Below are 18,947 nucleotides of genomic sequence, written 5' to 3'. Positions count from 1 at the left end.
CCCCCTCTGCACACCGATCCACCCCCCGCACACCGATCCACCCGCCCGCACACCGATCCACCCCGCACACCGATCCACCCCCCTCGTGCTCCGACGCCCCCCCCCCCCGTGCCCTGATCTCCCCCCTTATACTTACCTAGCCTCCCAGGGTGTGTCCGTCTAATTTCCTGGGCGCCGCCATGTTCCAAAATGGCCGGCGCATGCGCAGTGCGCCCGCCGAATCTGCCCCCCCCCTTTGTCCCCCATAGGTAGGGACAATAATAAAATAAAGAAATTTTTTTTTTTTTCCACTAAGGTTGGAGTTAGGGGTAGGGGTAGGGTTAGGGTTAGGGTACGGTATGTGCACACGTATTCTGGTCCTCTGCGGATTTTTCTGCAGAGGATTTGATAAATCCGCAGTGCTAAACCGCTGTGCATTTATCGCGGATTTACCGCGGTTTTTCTGCGCATTTCACTGCGGTTTTACAACTGCGATTTTCTATTGGAGCAGTTGTAAAACCGCTGTGGAATCCGCAGAAAGAAGTGACATGCTGCGGAATGTAAACCCCTGCGTTTCCGTGCAGTTTTTCCGCAGCATGTGTACAGCGATTTTTGTTTCCCATAGGTTTACATTGAACTGTAAACTCATGGGAAACTGCTGCGAATCCGCAGCGTTTTCCGCAGTGTGTGCACATACCTTTAGAATTAGGCTATGTGCACACGGTGCGGATTTGGCTGCGGATCCGCAGCGGATTGGCCGCTGCCGATCCGCAGCAGTGTTCCATCAGGTTTACAGTACCATGTAAACATATGGAAAACCAAATCCGCTGTGCCCATGGTGCGGAAAATACCACGCGGAAACGTTGCGTTGTATTTTCTGCAGCATGTCAATTCTTTGTGCGGATTCCGCAGCGTTTTACACCTGATCCTCAATAGGAATCCGCAGGTGAAATCCGCACAAAAAACACTGGAAATCCGCGGTAAATCCGCAGGTAAAACGTAGTGCCTTTTACCCGCGGATTTTTAAAAAATGGTGTGGAAAAATCTCACACGAATCCGCAACGTGGGCACATAGCCTTAGGGTTGGGTTGGAATTAGGGTTGTGGTTAGGGGTGTATTGGGGTTAGGGTTGTGGTTAGGGTTACGGCTACAGTTGGGATAAGGGTTAGGGGTGTGTTCGCGTTAGAATTGAGGGGTTTCCACTGTTTAGGCACATCAGGGGGTCTCCAAACGCAACATGGCGCCACCATTGATTCCAGCCAATCTTTTATTCCTTCCGAGCCCCGACGTGTGCCCAAACAGTGGTTTACCCCCACATATGGGGTACCAGCATAGTCAGGACAAACTGCGCAACAATTACTGGGGTCCAATTTCTCCTGTTACCCTTGAGAAAATAAAAAATTGCTTGCTAAAACATCATTTTTGAGGAAAGAAAACGTATTTATTATTTTCACGGCTCTGCATTATAAACTTCTGTGAAGCACTTGGGGGTTGAAAGTGCTCACCACATATCTAGATAAGTTCCTTGGGGGGTCTAGTTTCCAAAATGGGGTCACTTGTGGGGGGTTTCTACTGTTTAGCCACATCAGGGGCTCTGCAAACGCATCGTGACGCCCGTAGAGCATTCCATCAAAGTCTGCATTTCAAAACTTCACTACTTCACTTCCGAGCCCCGACGTGTGCCCAAACAGTAGTTTACCCCCACATATGCGGTATCACCGTACTCAGCAGAAACTGGACAACAAATATTGGGGTCAAATTTCTCCTGTTACCCTTGGGAAAATAAAAAATTGCGGGCTAAAAAAATAATTTTTGAGAAAAGAAATTTTTTTTTTATTTTCATGTCTCTGCGTTATAAACTTCTGTGAAGCACTTGAGGGTTCAAAGTGCTCACCACACATCTAGATTAGTTCCTTTGGGGGTCTAGTTTCCAAAATGGGGTAATTTGTGGGGGATCTCCAATGTTTAGGCACACAGGGGCTCTCCAAACGCGACATGGTGTCCGCTAATGATTGGAGCTAATTTTCCATTTAAAAAGCCAAATGGCGTGCCTTCCTTTCCGAGCCCTGCCATGCGCCCAAACAGTGGTTTACCCCCACATATGGGGTATCTGCGTACTCAGGACAAACTGGACAACAACATTTATGGTCCAATTTCTCCTATTACCGTTGGCAAAATAGGAAATTCCAGGCTAAAAAATCATTTTTGAGGAAAGAAAAAATATTTTTTATTTTCATGGCTCTGCGTTATAAACTTCTGTGAAGCACCTGGGGGTTTCAAGTGCTCACTAGGCATCTAGATAAGTTCCTTGGGGGGTCCAGTTTCCAAAATGGGGTCACTTGTGGGGGAGCTCCAATGTTTAGGCACACAGGGTCTCTCCAAACGCGAGATGGTGTCCGCTAACGATGGAGATAATTTTTCATTCAAAAAGTCAAATGGCGCTCCTTCCCTTCCGAGCCTTACCATGTGCCCAAACAGTGGTTTACCCCCACATGTGAGGTATCGGTATACTCAGGAGAAATTGCCCAACAAATTTTAGGATCCATTTTATCCTGTTGCCCATGTGAAAATGAAAAAATTGAGGCTAAAAGAATTTTTTTGTGAAAAAAAAGTACTTTTTCATTTTTACGGATCAATTTGTGAAGCACCTGGGGGTTTAAAGTGCTCACTATGCTCCAATTTTTAGGCACACGGGGGCTCTCCAAATGTGACATGGTGTCCGCTAAAGAGTGCTGCCAATTTTTCATTCAAAAAGTCAAATTGCGCTCCTTCCCTTCCATGCCCTGCCGTGCGCCCAAACAGTGGTTTACCCCCACATATGAGGTATCAGCGTACTCAGGACAAATTGGACAACAACTTTCGTGGTTCAGTTTCTCCTTTTACCATTGGGAGAATAAAAAAATTGTTGCTGAAAAATCATTTTTGTGACTAAAAAGTTAAATGTTCATTTTTTCCTTCCATGTTGCTTCTGCTGCTGTGAAGCACCTGAAGGGTTAATAAACTTCTTGAATGTGGTTTTGTGCACCTTGAGGGGTGCAGTTTTTAGAATGGTTTCACTTTTGGGTATTTTCAGCCATATAGACCCCTCAATCTGACTTCAAATGTGAGGTGGTCCCTAAAAAAAATGGTTTTGTAAATTTCGTTGTAAAAATGAGAAATCGCTGGTCAAATTTTAACCCTTATAACTTCCTAGCAAAAAAAAAAAATGTTCTTTCCAAAATTGTGCTGATGTAAAGTATACATGTGGGAAATGTTATTTATTAACTATTTTGTGTCACATAACTCTCTGGTTTAACAGAATAAAAATTCAAAATGTGAAAATTGCGAAATTTTCGCCAAATTTCCGTTTTTATCACAAATAAACACAGAATTTATTGACCTCAATTTACTACTAACATGAAGCCCAATATGTCACGAAAAAACAATCTCAGAACCGCTAGGATCCATTGAAGCGTTCCTGAGTTATTACCTCATAAAGGGACACTGGTCAGAATTGCAAAAAACGGCCAGGTCTTTAAGGTCAAATAGGCTGGGTCATGAAGGGGTTAAAATATCTTCAGCAAACATATATTTCTTGAATGGTTCCCCCTTAGCTCTGAAGTTTATTATAGTTGGCATTAAAGATGGATGATAGCTGGATACCCATGTCATAGCTAACTCCTCTTCCTCAGCACTTAGGTTTTGACCCTGATATTGGCTATTGATAATATTTGCCAAAAAATGAGCTGGAGTCAGTGCTTGTCCCATTCGTTTGTTTACTGCTTGTAATTTAATTCTGTCCATGTGTAGTTCTGTTTTTAAGTGTTCACTCAGTTCCTTCCAAATTTCAACAGCATCCGCAATAAAACAGCTATTTTTCTGTATTTTGTTTAAAGCTTGAGAGATGGGTTTCAGGAAGCTCAGCATATGTTCAACATTTCTCCTAAGCCCAATGTTGAGGATTTTGGCCGTGACAGTGCCATCTATTTTATCTCGATTTTCTTCACAAAGTGTCATCAGAATAGGCCAGTTTTTGATATACTGCTCAAAACAGTCCAAAGAGTTCCATCTAACATCTTGTGGGAGCGTTAGCTTGGTTCCACCCATCCTTTTCAGAGCTGCTGCAGCAAAATGATTATTCCGGAAGTATTTAGCAATTTCAACAACATTAGCCTTTATTTATGGAACACTTAAGTCTTTGGCTAAGAGGTGCAGCAAATGAGCACTGCAACCATATGTTATTAGCAGCTTTGTATTCCCTCCCTGCTCTTCTAATTCTCTTCTCATCTTGGATACGTTTGCAGCATTGTCAGTGACCAAACTGCGTACTAGACATTTGAATTTTTGTTCACATGTCGTTATAGCTTTTACTGCCACTTCTTGTAAGTATTCTGCTGTGTGTGCATTTCCTGACGTATCAGTTGTTAGTGCAAGGAAGACTTTACCTTCTTCTGTTGTTATACAAGCACATACAATAGGATCATTGTGGACATTACTCCACCCATCAATACTTAGGTTAACAATTTTACCCTCCAGAGCTGTTGCACATTGCTCCATTTCTCTGTCATACACTTGATCCAGCAGTTTCCCTGCAACATCAGCTCTGCTGGGTGGACTGTATCCTGGTCTCAGTGACTGAACCATATTAATGAAATGTGGGTTCTCAGTCAAACGGAAAGAAGAGTTCGTTGCATAAATAAACTGGGCAATTTTTTCATCAATCAACTCTTTTTCTAATCTGCTAGTTCTTATCACAAACCTATCTATGGTGGTTCCAGGAGGTAAAGGTTTTTTCTTCCTTTTGGGTGATGGTGATATGTGGCTGTGGGTGTCTGATGATGATGCTGCTGCTAATGAAGCACTATCCTGGATGGATAACTCTGAAACTGTAGAACAGGATGATGGTGATCTTGGAGGTGGATAGTTTCCAGAATCCATGAATTCCCCTAAACAAAAAAAGTAAATTCTGTTATTTTATTGTTTATACAATTTCTGCTTATTGTACACAACACATCACTGCCCCTGCCCCAAAAGGAATATTTGTTTTTCTTCATAACTGTACCAAATGACAGTAACATGCAGTAATAATAAGAAATATAATTTTTCTCACACATGACAGTTCAGTCTTTAGAAATAGGATTCAATAAAATGTTTACCAACCTGAAGATCCTGCCTGTTCAAAAGTGTTTCTTTGGTCATCTTCATCACCGCACTTCTCATGATGTTGCCTCATTCGCGCCACCAGGCCTTGCATCTCTTTGTTGCATCGTTTGCATTTTGCACGCATGCCTGCCTTACCGATAGGCGAAGGAGCTTCATTAAAATATTCCCAAACTGGGTCTCTTTTACGGCCTGCTGCCATTATAAGGAAAGAATGTAATAAACCTCAGATCGTACACACAAACAGATCCAGACTTGTCTGTCTGTGGCTATGCTGCAGTATTGTGCTCAAAGTTTCACTTTCATTTTCTTGTCTGCTTGCCCTTCCTCCTCCTCACACTTAGATTCACATTCTTCTTGTGTTGTGCAGATCTATTCCCCTCCAAACATCTATTCCCCTGACTATGCTGGTACCCCATATGTGGGGGTAAACCACTGTTTGGGCACACGTCGGGGCTCGGAAGGAATAAAAGATTGGCTGGAATCAATGGTGGCGCCATGTTGCGTTTGGAGACCCCCTGATGTGCCTAAACAGTGGAAACCCCTCAATTCTAACGCGAACACACCCCTAACCCTTATCCCAACTGTAGCCGTAACCCTAACCACAACCCTAACCCCAACACGCCCCTAACCACAACCCTAATTCCAACCCAACCCTAAGGCTATGTGCCCACGTTGCGGATTCGTGTGAGATTTTTCCACACCATTTTTTAAAAATCCGCGGGTAAAAGGCACTACGTTTTACCTGCGGATTTACCGCGGATTTCCAGTGTTTTTTGTGCGGATTTCACCTGCGGATTCCTATTGAGGATCAGGTGTAAAACGCTGCGGAATCCGCACAAAGAATTGACATGCTGCGGAAAATACAACGCAACGTTTCCACGTGGTATTTTCCGCACCATGGGCACAGCGGATTTGGTTTTCCATATGTTTACATGGTACTGTAAACCTGATGGAACACTGCTGCTCCATGCAAGATCTTACCTCATGGGGTAAGGATAATTCTGAGGAAAGTCCGGAATCTGCCCAGAACTACAACCTGGTCAATGATCTGCAGAAAGCTGGGACTATAGTCTCAAACATTACCTTTATTAACATACTATGCTGTCATGAGTTAAAATCCTGCAGGGCACGCTCATGCCAGCACATGTCCAGGCCTGTTTGAAGTTCGCCAATGAGCATTTGGATGATCCAGAGGAGGCAAGAGTCATATGGGATCAGATGAGACTAAACTAGAACTTTTGGCATCAACTCCACTCTCTGTGTTTGGAGGAAAAAAAAAGGAGTACTACCCCAAGAACACCATCCCAACCATGAAGCATGGTGCGGGAAACCTCATACTTTGGGGATGCTTTTCTGCAAAGGGAACAGGGTGACTGCACCTTATTGAAGGGAGGATGGATGTGGTCATGAATTGTGAGATTTTGGCCAACAACTTCCTTCCTTCAGTAAGAGCATTGCAAGTGGGTTGTGACTGGATCTTCCAGCATGGCACTGGCCCGAAACACACAGCTAGGGCAACTGAATGGTGCCATAAGGAGCATTTCAAGGTCCTGGAGTGGCCTAGCCAGTCTCCAGACCTGAACCCAATAGAAAATCTTTGGAGGGAGCTAAAACTCAATGTTGCCCAGTGACAGCCTCAAAACCTGAAAGATCTGGAGAAGAAATGTATGGAGGAGTGGGCCAAATCCCTGCTGCAGTGTGTGCAAACTTGGTCAAGAACTACAGGAAACGCCCACTGTAATTGGAAACATTGGAAACAAAGGTTTCTATACTAAATATTAAAGTTGTTTTTTTTTCTATTGTATTAACCCCTTAGGCTATGTGCTCACGTCCGAAATTGCCTATGCAGCATCAATAGTAAAAAGATCTAATGTTAAAAATAATATAAAAAATCGTGATATTCTCACCTTCTGGCGTCCCCCGCAGCCTTCCCGCTCCTCGCAATGCACAAATGACCCCCAGATGATTGAGCATTACGCGAGACCGCTGTGTCAGCACAGGTCATTGCCGCAAAGCATGCCTGGGAACGGGAGCATCGCGAGGTGCGGGAAGGCTGCGAGGAACGCCGGAAGGTGAAAATATCACGATTTTTTATTTTAATTCATTTTTTTTTTTTTTACAGGTATATGGTTCCTAGGGCCTGGAGGAGAGTCTCCTCTCTTCCACCCTGGGTACCAACCGCACATGATCCGCTTACTTCCCGCATGGTGGGCATAGCCACATGCGGAAAGTAAGCGGATCAATGCATTCCTATGTGTGCGGAATCCCCGCGATTCCGCACAAAGAATGAACATGCTGCCATTTTTCCTGAATACGATTCAGAGTTTGACAGCGGCATTTAATAAGCGCTTCCCGCCATCGGGCCGGAAATATGTTCACCGCTGACCCCATCACGTGATTGGCGCTCATCCATTCGTCGGCATGACAGCCCTCTAGAGGTCTGCTTGAGACCTTTATGGTTGTTGATGCCGGATTGCTATAAACACCACCCTGTGGTCGGTGCTTATGGCAAATCTGTAATTCTACTTCATAGAGGCGATCAGAGCATCGCCTCTATGTAGCAGAGCCGATCGAGCTATGGCACCTACTAGCCTCCCATGGAGGCTATTGAAGCATGCCAAAAGTTAAAGAAAAATGTTTTTAAAATTATTAAAAGAATAAAAAAAATATAAGTTCAAATCACCACCCTTTCACCACCTTCAAAATAAATAAAAAAATCAAACATACACATATTTGGTATCGCCGCATACAGAATCGCCCGATCTATCAGTACAAAAAAAAGGATTAACTTGATCGCTAAACTGCATAGCAAGAAAAAAATTAAAAACTCCAGAATTACGTTTTTTTGGTCGCCGCGACATTGCATTGAAATGTAATAACGGACGATCAAAAGAACATATATGCACAAAAGTGGTATCACGAAAAATGGAAACGCTACGGGTCTCGGAAAATGGCGCAATTTTATTATTTTTTTTGACATGTTGACATGTTTGGCGTCTATGAACTGGAAATGACTTGGAAAATCATAATGGCAGGTCAGTTTTAACTTTTAGTGAACCTAGCAAAAAAGCCAAACAAAAAAACAAGTGTAGGATTGCACTTTTTTTGCAATTTCACTGCACTTGGAATTTTTAATTTTTTCCTGCTTTGGAGTACACGACATGGTAAAACTAATGGTGTAGTTCAAAAGTACAACTTGTCCTGCAAAAAAAATAAGCCCTCACATAGCTATATTGACGAAAAAATAAAAATAAAAAAGTTATGGCTCTGGAAAGAAGGGGAACGAAAACGCATATCTGAAAAAAGCCCCAGTCGTGAAGGGTTTAAATACTCATTTGATGCAATAAAATGCAAATTAGTTATGTAAAAATCATACAATCTGATTTTCAGGGTATTTTGTTTTAGATTCTGTCTTTCACAGTTGCAGCCTACCTACGATAAAAATTAGACCTCTCCATTCTTTGTAGGTGGGAAAACTTGCAGAGTCGGCAGTATATCAAATACTTATTTTCCCCACTGTATATAATTTATCTTTTACATTTTAAAAATTACATAAAGTAAAATGAGCCGATGCAAAAGTTTGGCACCCTGCATAGTTAGTACCTAGTAGCACCCCCTTTTTGAAAGTATCACAGCTTGTAAATGCTTTTTTTTAGCCAGCCTAGACTATTTCAGTTCTTGTTTGAAGAATTTTCATTCATTCTTCCTTGGAAAATTCTTCCAGTTCTGTGATATTCCTGGGTCATCTTGCACGCACTGCTATTTTGAGGTCTAGCTACAGATTTTCAATGATGATCAGATCAGGGGATTGTGAGGACCATTGTAAAATCATCAGCTTGTGCCTTTTGAGGTAGTCTATTGTGGATTTTGCTGTGTGTTTAGAATCATTATCTATTCGTTGAAGACATCCTCTATTCAACTTCAACTTTTTTACAGGTGGAGTTATGTTTGCATCAAGAATTTGTTGACATTTGATCAAATCCATTCTTCCTTCTACCCATGAAATACCCGATGCCACTGGCGGCAATACATTGATTGATCCACCCCCATGCATTAATGGTTGGAGATACACATACCTTTTGATCATTGTGACTAAAGAGATCTATTTTAACCTCATCGCTCCACAGAACTTGTTTCCAAACTGCATCAGACTTGTTTAGATGTTCTTTTGCATACTCTGACACTGAATTTTATAGTGAAGACACAGGAGAGGTTTTCTTCTGATGGCTCTTCCATGAAGGCCATATTTGTGCTGCTGTCTCTGAACAGTAGAACAATGTACTACATCTCCAGAACCTGCTAAATCTTTCTAAAAGTCTTATGCAGTCAAGCTGGGGTTCTGATTTGCCTCTCTACCAATCCATGAGCAGCTCTCACTGAAATTGTGCTTGGTCTTCCAGACTTTAGCTTGACCTCCACTGTTTGTGTTAACTGATATTTCCTAATTATATTTTGAACTGAGGAAAGGGCAACTAGCAAAGCATTGTCAATCTTCTTTATAGCGTCCCCCTGCTTTGTGAGCCTCCACCAGTTTCACAGTTACTAGGCAGCTGCTTAAAAAATCCATGGCTGCTGTTTTTTGGCACTAGGTTAGAGGAGGCTGAGTTTTTATAAAGCTGAGAAATTTGCATCACCTGGCCTTTCCTAACAATGATGTTGAACAAGCCATAACCCTAACAGGCTAATTAAGGCCTGATAACTTGGTCAAAGTTATCTGAGCACACAAATCTCCAAGGGTTCCCATTTTCCTTTTTTGTATATTTTGCCTAAAATACAAAAAAAAAAAAAGTGTCATCGATAACTTTAGGTCTTTTAGAGATCATTTAATCTTCAACGTGCCTAACTGTTCACAAAAACAGTAATTTTGACCAGGGGTGTCCAAACTTTTACATGCTAGTGTATACATCATCAATCGTGTCCCTGTCTTTGATGTGGGCTTTGGTGCTGAGTCCGCATCTTTCCGTGCAGATGACAGTCGATTTGACCAGCTGTCATGTGCATCTAACAGCCGAGAGTGGAATTGCGATTCATCCGCGGCTGCTAAAATGTTAAATGCTGTCAATCTCTTGACAGCGGCATTTATCTCATGCTAACAGGAAGCACGTCACAAAACACGCCCAATGGCGCCCCTGTTATGTGATTTACAGGGCGCCAATGGGTTGTCATGAGAGGGCTGAAGCTCTGCTATGTGTAGCACAGACGATTGTAAGATCACTGCTTTAAGTCTCCTAAGGGAACATCTGAAGCAAGAGAAGAGTAAGAAAAAGAAGTTTTTAAAAATATTAAACAAGTTCAAATTGCCCCCTTTTTGCCCCATTCAACATAAAACATTAAAAAAAAATGGTATGGATGGAGTGTAACATATATACAAAGTTACATTCTAGTAACTGTATTAAGAAATCACCTTTATTCTAAAGGAAATAGATGGTATATAAAAAAGCCTTGCCAATATGTTAGGAATTCACCTTTGTGTTCCCCTTCTTTAACAGGAGATGCTGAAGTGGAAAAGGTCTTATCTTATTTTGGCACTGTCCCTGTTTGCAGTGTTTGGCAGTCTTTTCTTTGGCTTTCCCGGTTCTGGAGGATTGTGTACATTGGTGATGGCTTTTCTGGCTGGCTTTGGGTGGAATGGAGAAAAGGTAAGCTCAGGGTGCTGTTGTACAATGAACTGAATACAAATCAGCTCATTGTAGTTTGACTAGGAAACAGCAGTGACCACAAAATATACAGTTTTACAGTGTAACCAATTGATTAGGGAGAAAACATTTCTTAGTTTTCCTATTTTCTTGGTTACCATTTGAGTATTTGAAAGAGTTATTCATGCAGAATAATCAGCACTCATTACATTAAAATGGCAGCCCATCCTAGTCTGAAGAAATACTGCTATAGAGACCCGTGTCTGAACTGTTAGACGAGCTGGATTCAAAACACACACCTCAGTGAGTTGCCAGAGCACAGCTGTGATATGAAATAAATCATCTTGCTGACTGAGCACTCCAGCTTTAGTTCACCATGCACACTCCGTCAACGAAAGCTTTATTTCTTTTCATGTCACAGACCTGCTCTGATAGCCCACAATGGTGTTTTTGTGAGTTTGATACTGCTCCTCTGACAGTTGAGACGCAGGTCTCGGGAGTGGTGTTTCTTCCGACTGCAACATGTCCAGATGCGCGTGACTAGAATGGGCTGGAATTTGAATTACGTGACTGTGCCTTTTTTACACATTTTTGGAGACCCCTCTAAGTGTATGCAGACACTTGAATTCAAAACTACAACTAGAAAAACTCGAGTCACATATAAATTCTAATGGTCTCTGACTAACCTAAATTTGGCTTTTTGCTGCTCTGCTGGTGTTCCAATGTTATGGTTGTTAATATGAGGCTTGTGTATGGCCACTGACCATGTAAACTCAGTGACTGAAGCTTCCGATGTTGCTTCTAGAGCGTGTAAAGGACGTAACTTGTCTTTTACCTACCTTGGCACTTCACAGCACAGCTGTTGTTACCCCCTGGATGTTTCTGCTTACAGTGTACTCATACACTTCTACAGAGAGTGAAATCCTCAAATGACACTGTTACTATCTGAACAGATGGCATCATGTGACAGCTGTTTCACAAACCCCATTCTTCCTCCACTGTTAGTCTATGTAAATTTCATGATTGTATTATTGATTTGTATGCACCTGCTGGCAATATTTCTCTATCGCCTCATTGGGGGACACAGGAAACCATGGGTGTATGCTGCTGCCACTAGGAGGCTGACACTATGCAAATAAAAAAAAGTTAGCTCCTCCTCTGCAGTGTACACCCTACCGACAGGAAGTAGGGTATTCAGTTTAGCTTAGTGTCAGTAGGAGGTGGACACGGGTCTTTCATTAGACCCTTATCTACCTCAATGTGCGTCGTTTCTTTTCAGGTTTTCCGGAAGGGATACAGGGTGAACAGTCACACCTGTAGTCCCACAAAGCGGACTATGAGTACGGTGTGTACTGCCACCCCGTATCCTCATAGATCCCTCTCCAGGACCAAGAGCCTAGCACACAAGCGTGCTCAGAAGTCCAGTCCTGGCTCCGTCCCCCACCCACTCGCCTTCCAGAGCCTGTCGGTCGGAGGAGACGAGGACGTCCACCAGCTCCAAGGACGTCTAATATCTTCCATGTTTTTTTAAGGTTAGTACGACTGCGTGGGATGTTAGGTGAGTATTGGTGCTCCGAGTCTTGGATTCCCTACCTCCCCTGCTACTTTGTGCGGTGCCTTACTGGCAGCCGCACTACTATTTCTGCGGCCGCACTTCTATCCCTGCGGCCGCACCTTTTCTGCACTGGGGCTATTAGGGACAAGAAATCGGGGCCTATCTTTTTGCGCGGCGGCTCTGATGTCCCCACGGCCGCGATCACTCTGCCTTCTGCGGCGCGGCCCCCCTACTGGCAGCCGCGCTGAAATTCCACAGCGGTCGTACCTTTTAGGTGACCCGCGGTCCTTCCCAGCGGCCGCGGTAGTCTCCTGCGGCCGCCGGCTTTTAATATAGGTCCCGGCTCTTCCCGGGGCCTACTTCCGGCACCGGCGCCTCGTTGCATGCGGCAGCTGCCGCGCCTGTCAGCGGGACGCCCGCACTTTTTTCCTTTGCGCCCGCGCACACTTTTCAGCGGTCACCGGCTTCTAATTTAGGCCCCGGCTTCTCCCGGGGCCTACTTCCGGTGCCGCGCTCCGCCCCCTTCCTTTTTCATCGGGCGGGCTTTTCTCCCGCCCGACCATCTTCGGCAAGCTCCGCCCACGGGCGCCATCTTGATGCTCCCCTACAGGCGGTTTAGTCTGTACCCATTCCTGTTCAGAGCGGCTAGCTCCGCCCACTACTCCCAGCCGCACCATTCGGCCTGGGATCGCCGCTATCTTGTTGGGAACCGTTCTCCTCCGGAACTGATGGCTATTCGCGCCCCCCCCCCCCCCCCCCCTCTTCCGATCTGTGTGCTTGTCCTTTCCCACCAGCGTGCATCTGCAATGGCCGGGTTCCCCGCCTCCATCTTCATACTGGTGCCCTGGACCTGTGTCCTGATGCCTGTCGCAGTTACAACCTTGGAGCAGACTACAGGACACTACAACTACTGTGAGTAGCGCTGCTTAGCAGTTTGGCCCTCCTCTCTGCATCTCTCCTGTTCCCCTAACCTTCTGGCATTCCTTAGTAGGTATGCTTATCATGCCTAATCCTATAAGAAAGTGTTCTCGTCGTCCTTTCATGCAAGCCGGTCAACCGTGCAGCCACTGGCGTAATGCAGTCACTGGTGTGTTACGTATTAGTACTCTAAAGCCGTGCAGTCGATGGTGTATCACTACTCTAGACCCGTGCAGTCACTGGCGCAATACGTAGTAGTACTCTAGACCTGTGCAGTCACCGGCATAATGCGTAATAGTACTCTGGAGCCGCGCAATCACTGGCAAAGTAGCACTCTACAGCCGTACAGTCACTGGCGTAGTAGCAAGAGCCGTGCAGTCACCGGTGTAATAAGTGCCCTAGAGCCATGCAGTTTCCAGCGGGGTATGGCAGTATGCCCCACGCTGCCGTCATCTGGGCCACTGTCCGCCCCTCACCTTCCACGGGGAGATGGACCATTATAAGACCTGCCATATGACGTTCACTTCGTAGAAGGTTTCAGTTGCATATTTCTCAGACTTCTACGTTTTCACACTGCTGTTGTGATTTCTGCTATTGCAGACCTGTGCCCTGATTTTCAGCGGTGCTCGGCTATTTCTCTACACACAGCGATGCTAGAGCCCTGGCATATCAAATGTTTCCATATCTCCTGCTCTCAGGCACTTGCCCTCCATCTCCCTGCAGCCTCCTCCGGATGCAACCATTAAACTGCTCTAAGCAGAGAAGGGAGCTGCTCCTACTCACTTCACGACTGCAGTGTTCAGACCTGACTTCCAGCCGGTTAAGAGTCTGTATTTCCCAGCAACGTCTGCTGTGGCTCAGTGGATAAAGAATCTGACCACAGATCGCAGGCGCAAAGGTTTGAACTCAGGTGCACAACAGAGAGTGGAGTTTAGGCTCCCTGTTGACAAGCCAACTGTCCTACCTTCAGGAGAATGAGCACGGCAGGACATACTTCAAGACAGACTCCGTGGTGCAGCTTACTACACGGAAGCTGTTATTCTGCCTAATGCCGTCAGGTATCACGACCTAGACCGCAACACAGAATCAACTCTCTCCTATACCCTTCTCCAGGGCTCTCTCCAGGCTGATTAGTCACAGGACACCGAGAGCCGATCGCAGCAGTACTCTATCTGCCATAGTCGCAGGATACTGAGCCAATCGCAGCAGTACTCTATCCGCCTTAGTCGCAGGATACCGAGAGCTGATCGCACCAGTACTCTATCTGCCATAGTCGCAAGATACCGAGAGCTGATCGCACCAGTACTATATCTGCCATAGTTGCAGGATACCGAGAGCCGATTGCAGCAGTACTCTATCCGACACCCAGGTTTCACACGCACCACCTTCCAGGTACAGTACGTTATTTGAAACTGTCGTATCTTCAGTGGATCAGTCATGTCTTGGATTGACCACCGGCGTTCTGTACTATATTCAGGTAAGTCAGGTGCACTCCCCTATTCCTCCTGTCGATTGCAGCAGCACTGTCTGCTATCCAGGCTTTATATATTATCTTCCAGACACATTAAGTCAATACCTGCCATCGTTCCAGTGGTTTAGACGTGCCCGAGATCGATTGCTGCACTGGTCCTGCTCTTTTGCTCCAGAGTCAGGTATGTCAGAAACGCCCTCTATCACTCTCCTAAGGTTCTTTTGCAGAATCTGCCTAGGCTACCCTTTAATCACCACTCAGAGAGAGGTGCCCGGTATTTATCACTTCTGGTTGACTGCCGCAGCAGTTACAACCGCATTCAGGTGAGTCAGAGCCGCAACTTTTACCGTGTATTTCACGGTCAATAACGTCTGTGGTCTATTAACAGCTAAACAGAACATCTAGCACGTACCACAAGGCGGATCTCAGTGCCACAGGGTGGACCTAGTGGCCAGTCCACTTTCAGGTAGGTCGGACTCGCCGGTGTCAGGTACCAACTGGTTGCAGTTTTCCTTCAGCCACGCACTGGGCCTTAATTGCGGGTTGCTCCCCAGGACCTCTCCACTCTGTTTGGTTATTCGGTCCTACCACTAACTATCCAGTAGGTAAGTTTACAGTGCTGTCCTAGATTTATCTGCACGATCCAGTGCGTTACTCCATCTTATATGATTTACAGTATTATACGTCTGGCTGTCTCTTACGAAGTCAGAGCCCATGTAATACCTTGACTCATGATTGTTCACGGCACTATTCTAGCGGCCTTTGAACTACCTCTATACAGAGCTTCCTATTTATGCATCAGTACTTACCTCTTCTTTCTTACAGACACTGGATTCAACCTCGAGCAGCGCCGGGATTTTATTTCCGACTGTGGCAGGAACAGGTTCTCCCACCTCGGATAGGAATTGGATCTTACTCTGTGCAAGCATCGTCCAGTGTACAGGGCTGCTCCACGCCTGGATCCAATGATGGGTTTTTGGGATAATACGTTCCTTCCTTCAGCAGGATTCGTATCCCTTTCATTGTTATCCTCGTTTGTGTGGTGTCTTATACTTAGGTAAGTAGATCCACACACTACAATCCTCTCCCATTCCAGAGGGTCCGGGACGGATAGGGTCACTCAGGTCGTCATAGGTACGGATCTTCCTTTTGGCAGTCAAGTTTTTTTCCGGGGTCTATGTACTCCTTCATAGGGCCAACTTCCCATGGAATTGACATACTCCAGTTTTTCATGGACTCTTCTCCCTTGACTGCTCATGTCCGATTGTGCTTATCAATGCCCATCTTGTCATGCTTTCTAGCAGGCTCCCAGTACCCTACTCTCAAGCTTTTTCTTGTCATTTCAATTTAATGGTCTTTTCTGGGTTTTCTCTTAAAATCCTTAGTCCAGCCGTTCCAAAGAGGGAAGCTTCTCGGTTTTCCTATATTCCCTCTCCCCTGAACTTACTGCGAGCTGGACCCCTTCTCCGTCTCTGGACCCTCCAGTTTCCAGCTTTTCCAGTCCTCCTCTTCCACAGAGAGCATCCCTCAAGGATACCAACGACGAACTAATAGTCCACGGCAAAGTCGGCCATTGAAGTGTCCGCCGCTACATTGTGCCCTGCCTTTGTCTCCACCTAGACAGCAAGGTTTATAGACGCATGGGCTAAGCCGCTCCATCAGGGCCCCCTTCATGGAGTCCGATCGGAGAAAATCTCTGTCCTTGCGGACTAATTTAATCCTGCAGGAAGTGCATGGTATCCGTCCCCACGGATGCCACTGCAGGTGCTACTTGGACATTCAGCAATATGGTGCCCTTCCGAAGGACCACTTGCTTATGGCGTGACAGGACTTATCCTCTAGGAAGTCCCTGACAGCTTGCCTTCCGAGGGTTTCCGTCAGTTTGTCTCCAACGTGAACCAATTATTAAGGAGGTCCTCGGAGGGACAGAGTTCTCCTGGGACCGCGTGTGCTTGCCTTTATTTTATGAAAGCCTTCATCCAGGTCCTCCCTTTCTTCAGACATCGGACACTCCTGCATTTTTGCGAGGGGTGGGTCCATTTTAGTTTTATACCTTCCTTTCAGGCTCTCAACCACTTCCAGAGTCTGTGGCAGCAGTTTTGTACATTCTGTGGATCACAGGTTCAGTGCTCTGCTCTTACCTTGCCGAGGTTCTCCATGGTTCTGTTCATCATTCTTGATTCCCTTCCCTTTGTCCTGCTCGGACTCGTCCTTTGTAGCGTTCTCTCATCATTCTACCGGGTCTGTCCAGCTAAGGCCCCCTTTTCAGTATAAGGGCTCGGCGTAGAGAGGCCCTCCGGCCTCCTAATCAACGTATGCCCGCAAAATCCGGTCAGCAATGTTTAGATTTGCCAGGTCAGAGCAGTGCTCCTCCTTCCAGGTTTAAGGCGCACTCTACCCGGGCAGTGGGCGTCTCCCGGCGGTGCACATATAAGGCCTCTGCCTTGCACCTCTACAGACCGACGATCGGTCCTCCACATGTTCGCGAAACTTCGATGCCTAGCTTAAGCGTATGCCGGCTTAGGTAGGAAGACCTTGCAGGCGACGGTGGTGAGTTCCTCTGACCTAGATTGGAGTTGACTGCTGTTCCCGCCCCAGGGACTGCTTTGGGACGTCCCATGGTTTCCTGTGTCCCCCAATGAGGCGATAGAGAAAACAGGATTTTTGGTTGCTTACCGTAAAATCTTTTTCTCTGAGCCTTCATTGGGGGACACAGCACCCTCCCAAGTTGAACAGCTCTGTTTATTGTTATACTGTTAACGTTTGAGTTCTTTGAACTCTCTTTGAGCGTTTGAAACTGTTAATCTGTGGAGCGCTGCGGAGTTTGTTGGCGCTATATAAATAAAGATTATTATTATTATATTGTTCTTTCTCGTTGCTTCTCCTACTGCTTTCTCACTAACTGAATATCCTACTTCCTGTCGGTAGGGTGTACACTGCAGAGGAGGAGCTAACTTTTTTTTATTTGCATAGTGTCAGCCTCCTAGTGGCAGCAGCATACACCCATGGTTTCCTGTGTCCCCCAATGAAGGCTCAGAGAAAAAGATTTTACGGTAAGCAACCAAAAATCCTGTTTTGTGGCTGCAATGCCCGGAGCTTTTACTTAGTAGGTTTGCTTACATTTGGTTATGTTACTTGCCTTTTTCCCCTTCTCCAGGCTGCCGTTTGACCATTCTAACCATGTACATTTCTTTTACAGGATGTAGTTGATGACATTATTGCAGTCGGCTGGGATATTTTCCAGTTATTGCTCTTCAGCTTGATTGGAGCAGAAATATCGGTTTCCTCATTAAGGCCAGAGACAGTAGGTAATTATGATCTCACAAAATATCAGCCAGTTACATTTTATATTTACTAGAAGAATACTCAATAATTCTTAGCTCAGTATAACATATTAATGTAAAATTAGGATAAAATAAGAATTTGCGCTGTCTGCTATATATACAATAATCAAACAATCACAGTGTGTATTTACCTGTCAGGTGAAGGACGTTTATCACATTGCTCAGTGGGAGGTGTGTGCATTTACTCGAACCAAAACAGATGAAATTTAGCAGCTATGGTTGAAAGAAAAAAAGAAAGGGGGGTCTTAATAGATAATTACTATTCTTAAAAATAGCCAGGATACTGTTGCGACACTTTCTAATACTACCGGGAGTGCGCTAATGTTTCTCCTAAAAATTACAAAGATATTAAAAATATAGTATAATGGTATACTCCTGTGATTGGACTCTAACAGTAAAACACCCGTAAACTACCTGGAAATAAAGTCCAGTGTTGTATCAGACAGGTACATATATATATAGATCGATGCAGAAATAATGGCTGCGCGTGCAGTCTCAGTACAGTACCTGTAGTTTAAATAGGTGCCTTAAAAAATCCGTAGTTGCTACAAATGAATGCTGCTGGTTACTTAGCTTGTATATGCGGGAGTTAACAAGTTTGTAAATAAAGGGTATGATAAAAAATCTTTGACCTTAACAAAAAATATGGTCAAAGAAATCTCTCGAACAAAACTCCTTGCCGATAGCAATAAGGAGGAACAGGATCCCTTTAATCAGCAATCCCAGATAGTGATACCTATTATCACTCAATATAATTCAAACACACAAATCTTGAGAAAAATTGTAAATAAACACTGGGACCTTTTGAAAGAGGATAAAATAATAGGGGACAAACTATCTGAACGCCCACGCTTTGTTTTTAGGAAAGCACGTAATCTGGGCCTATTAATTGCCCCCACTGT

General features: G+C 44.9%; 1 protein-coding gene across 1 annotated transcript in view; it reads left to right on the top strand.

The window, feature by feature from the left end:
* Positions 1-18,947, top strand: part of SLC9B2 (solute carrier family 9 member B2) — a 177,812-nt gene that overhangs the window by 101,270 nt on the left and 57,595 nt on the right. The window contains exons 9-10 of the mRNA XM_069743658.1: positions 10,611-10,760; positions 17,901-18,009. Of these exons, the coding sequence (XP_069599759.1) occupies positions 10,611-10,760; positions 17,901-18,009 (259 nt within the window). The remainder of the gene's footprint in view (positions 1-10,610; positions 10,761-17,900; positions 18,010-18,947) is intronic.

This window comes from Ranitomeya imitator, chromosome 1 (genome assembly GCF_032444005.1).
Source record: "Ranitomeya imitator isolate aRanImi1 chromosome 1, aRanImi1.pri, whole genome shotgun sequence".
In the NCBI taxonomy this organism is placed as follows: domain Eukaryota; kingdom Metazoa; phylum Chordata; class Amphibia; order Anura; family Dendrobatidae; genus Ranitomeya; species Ranitomeya imitator.
The sequence above is the reverse complement of the archived record's forward strand: the minus strand, read 5'-3'. Positions and strand labels throughout refer to the sequence as shown.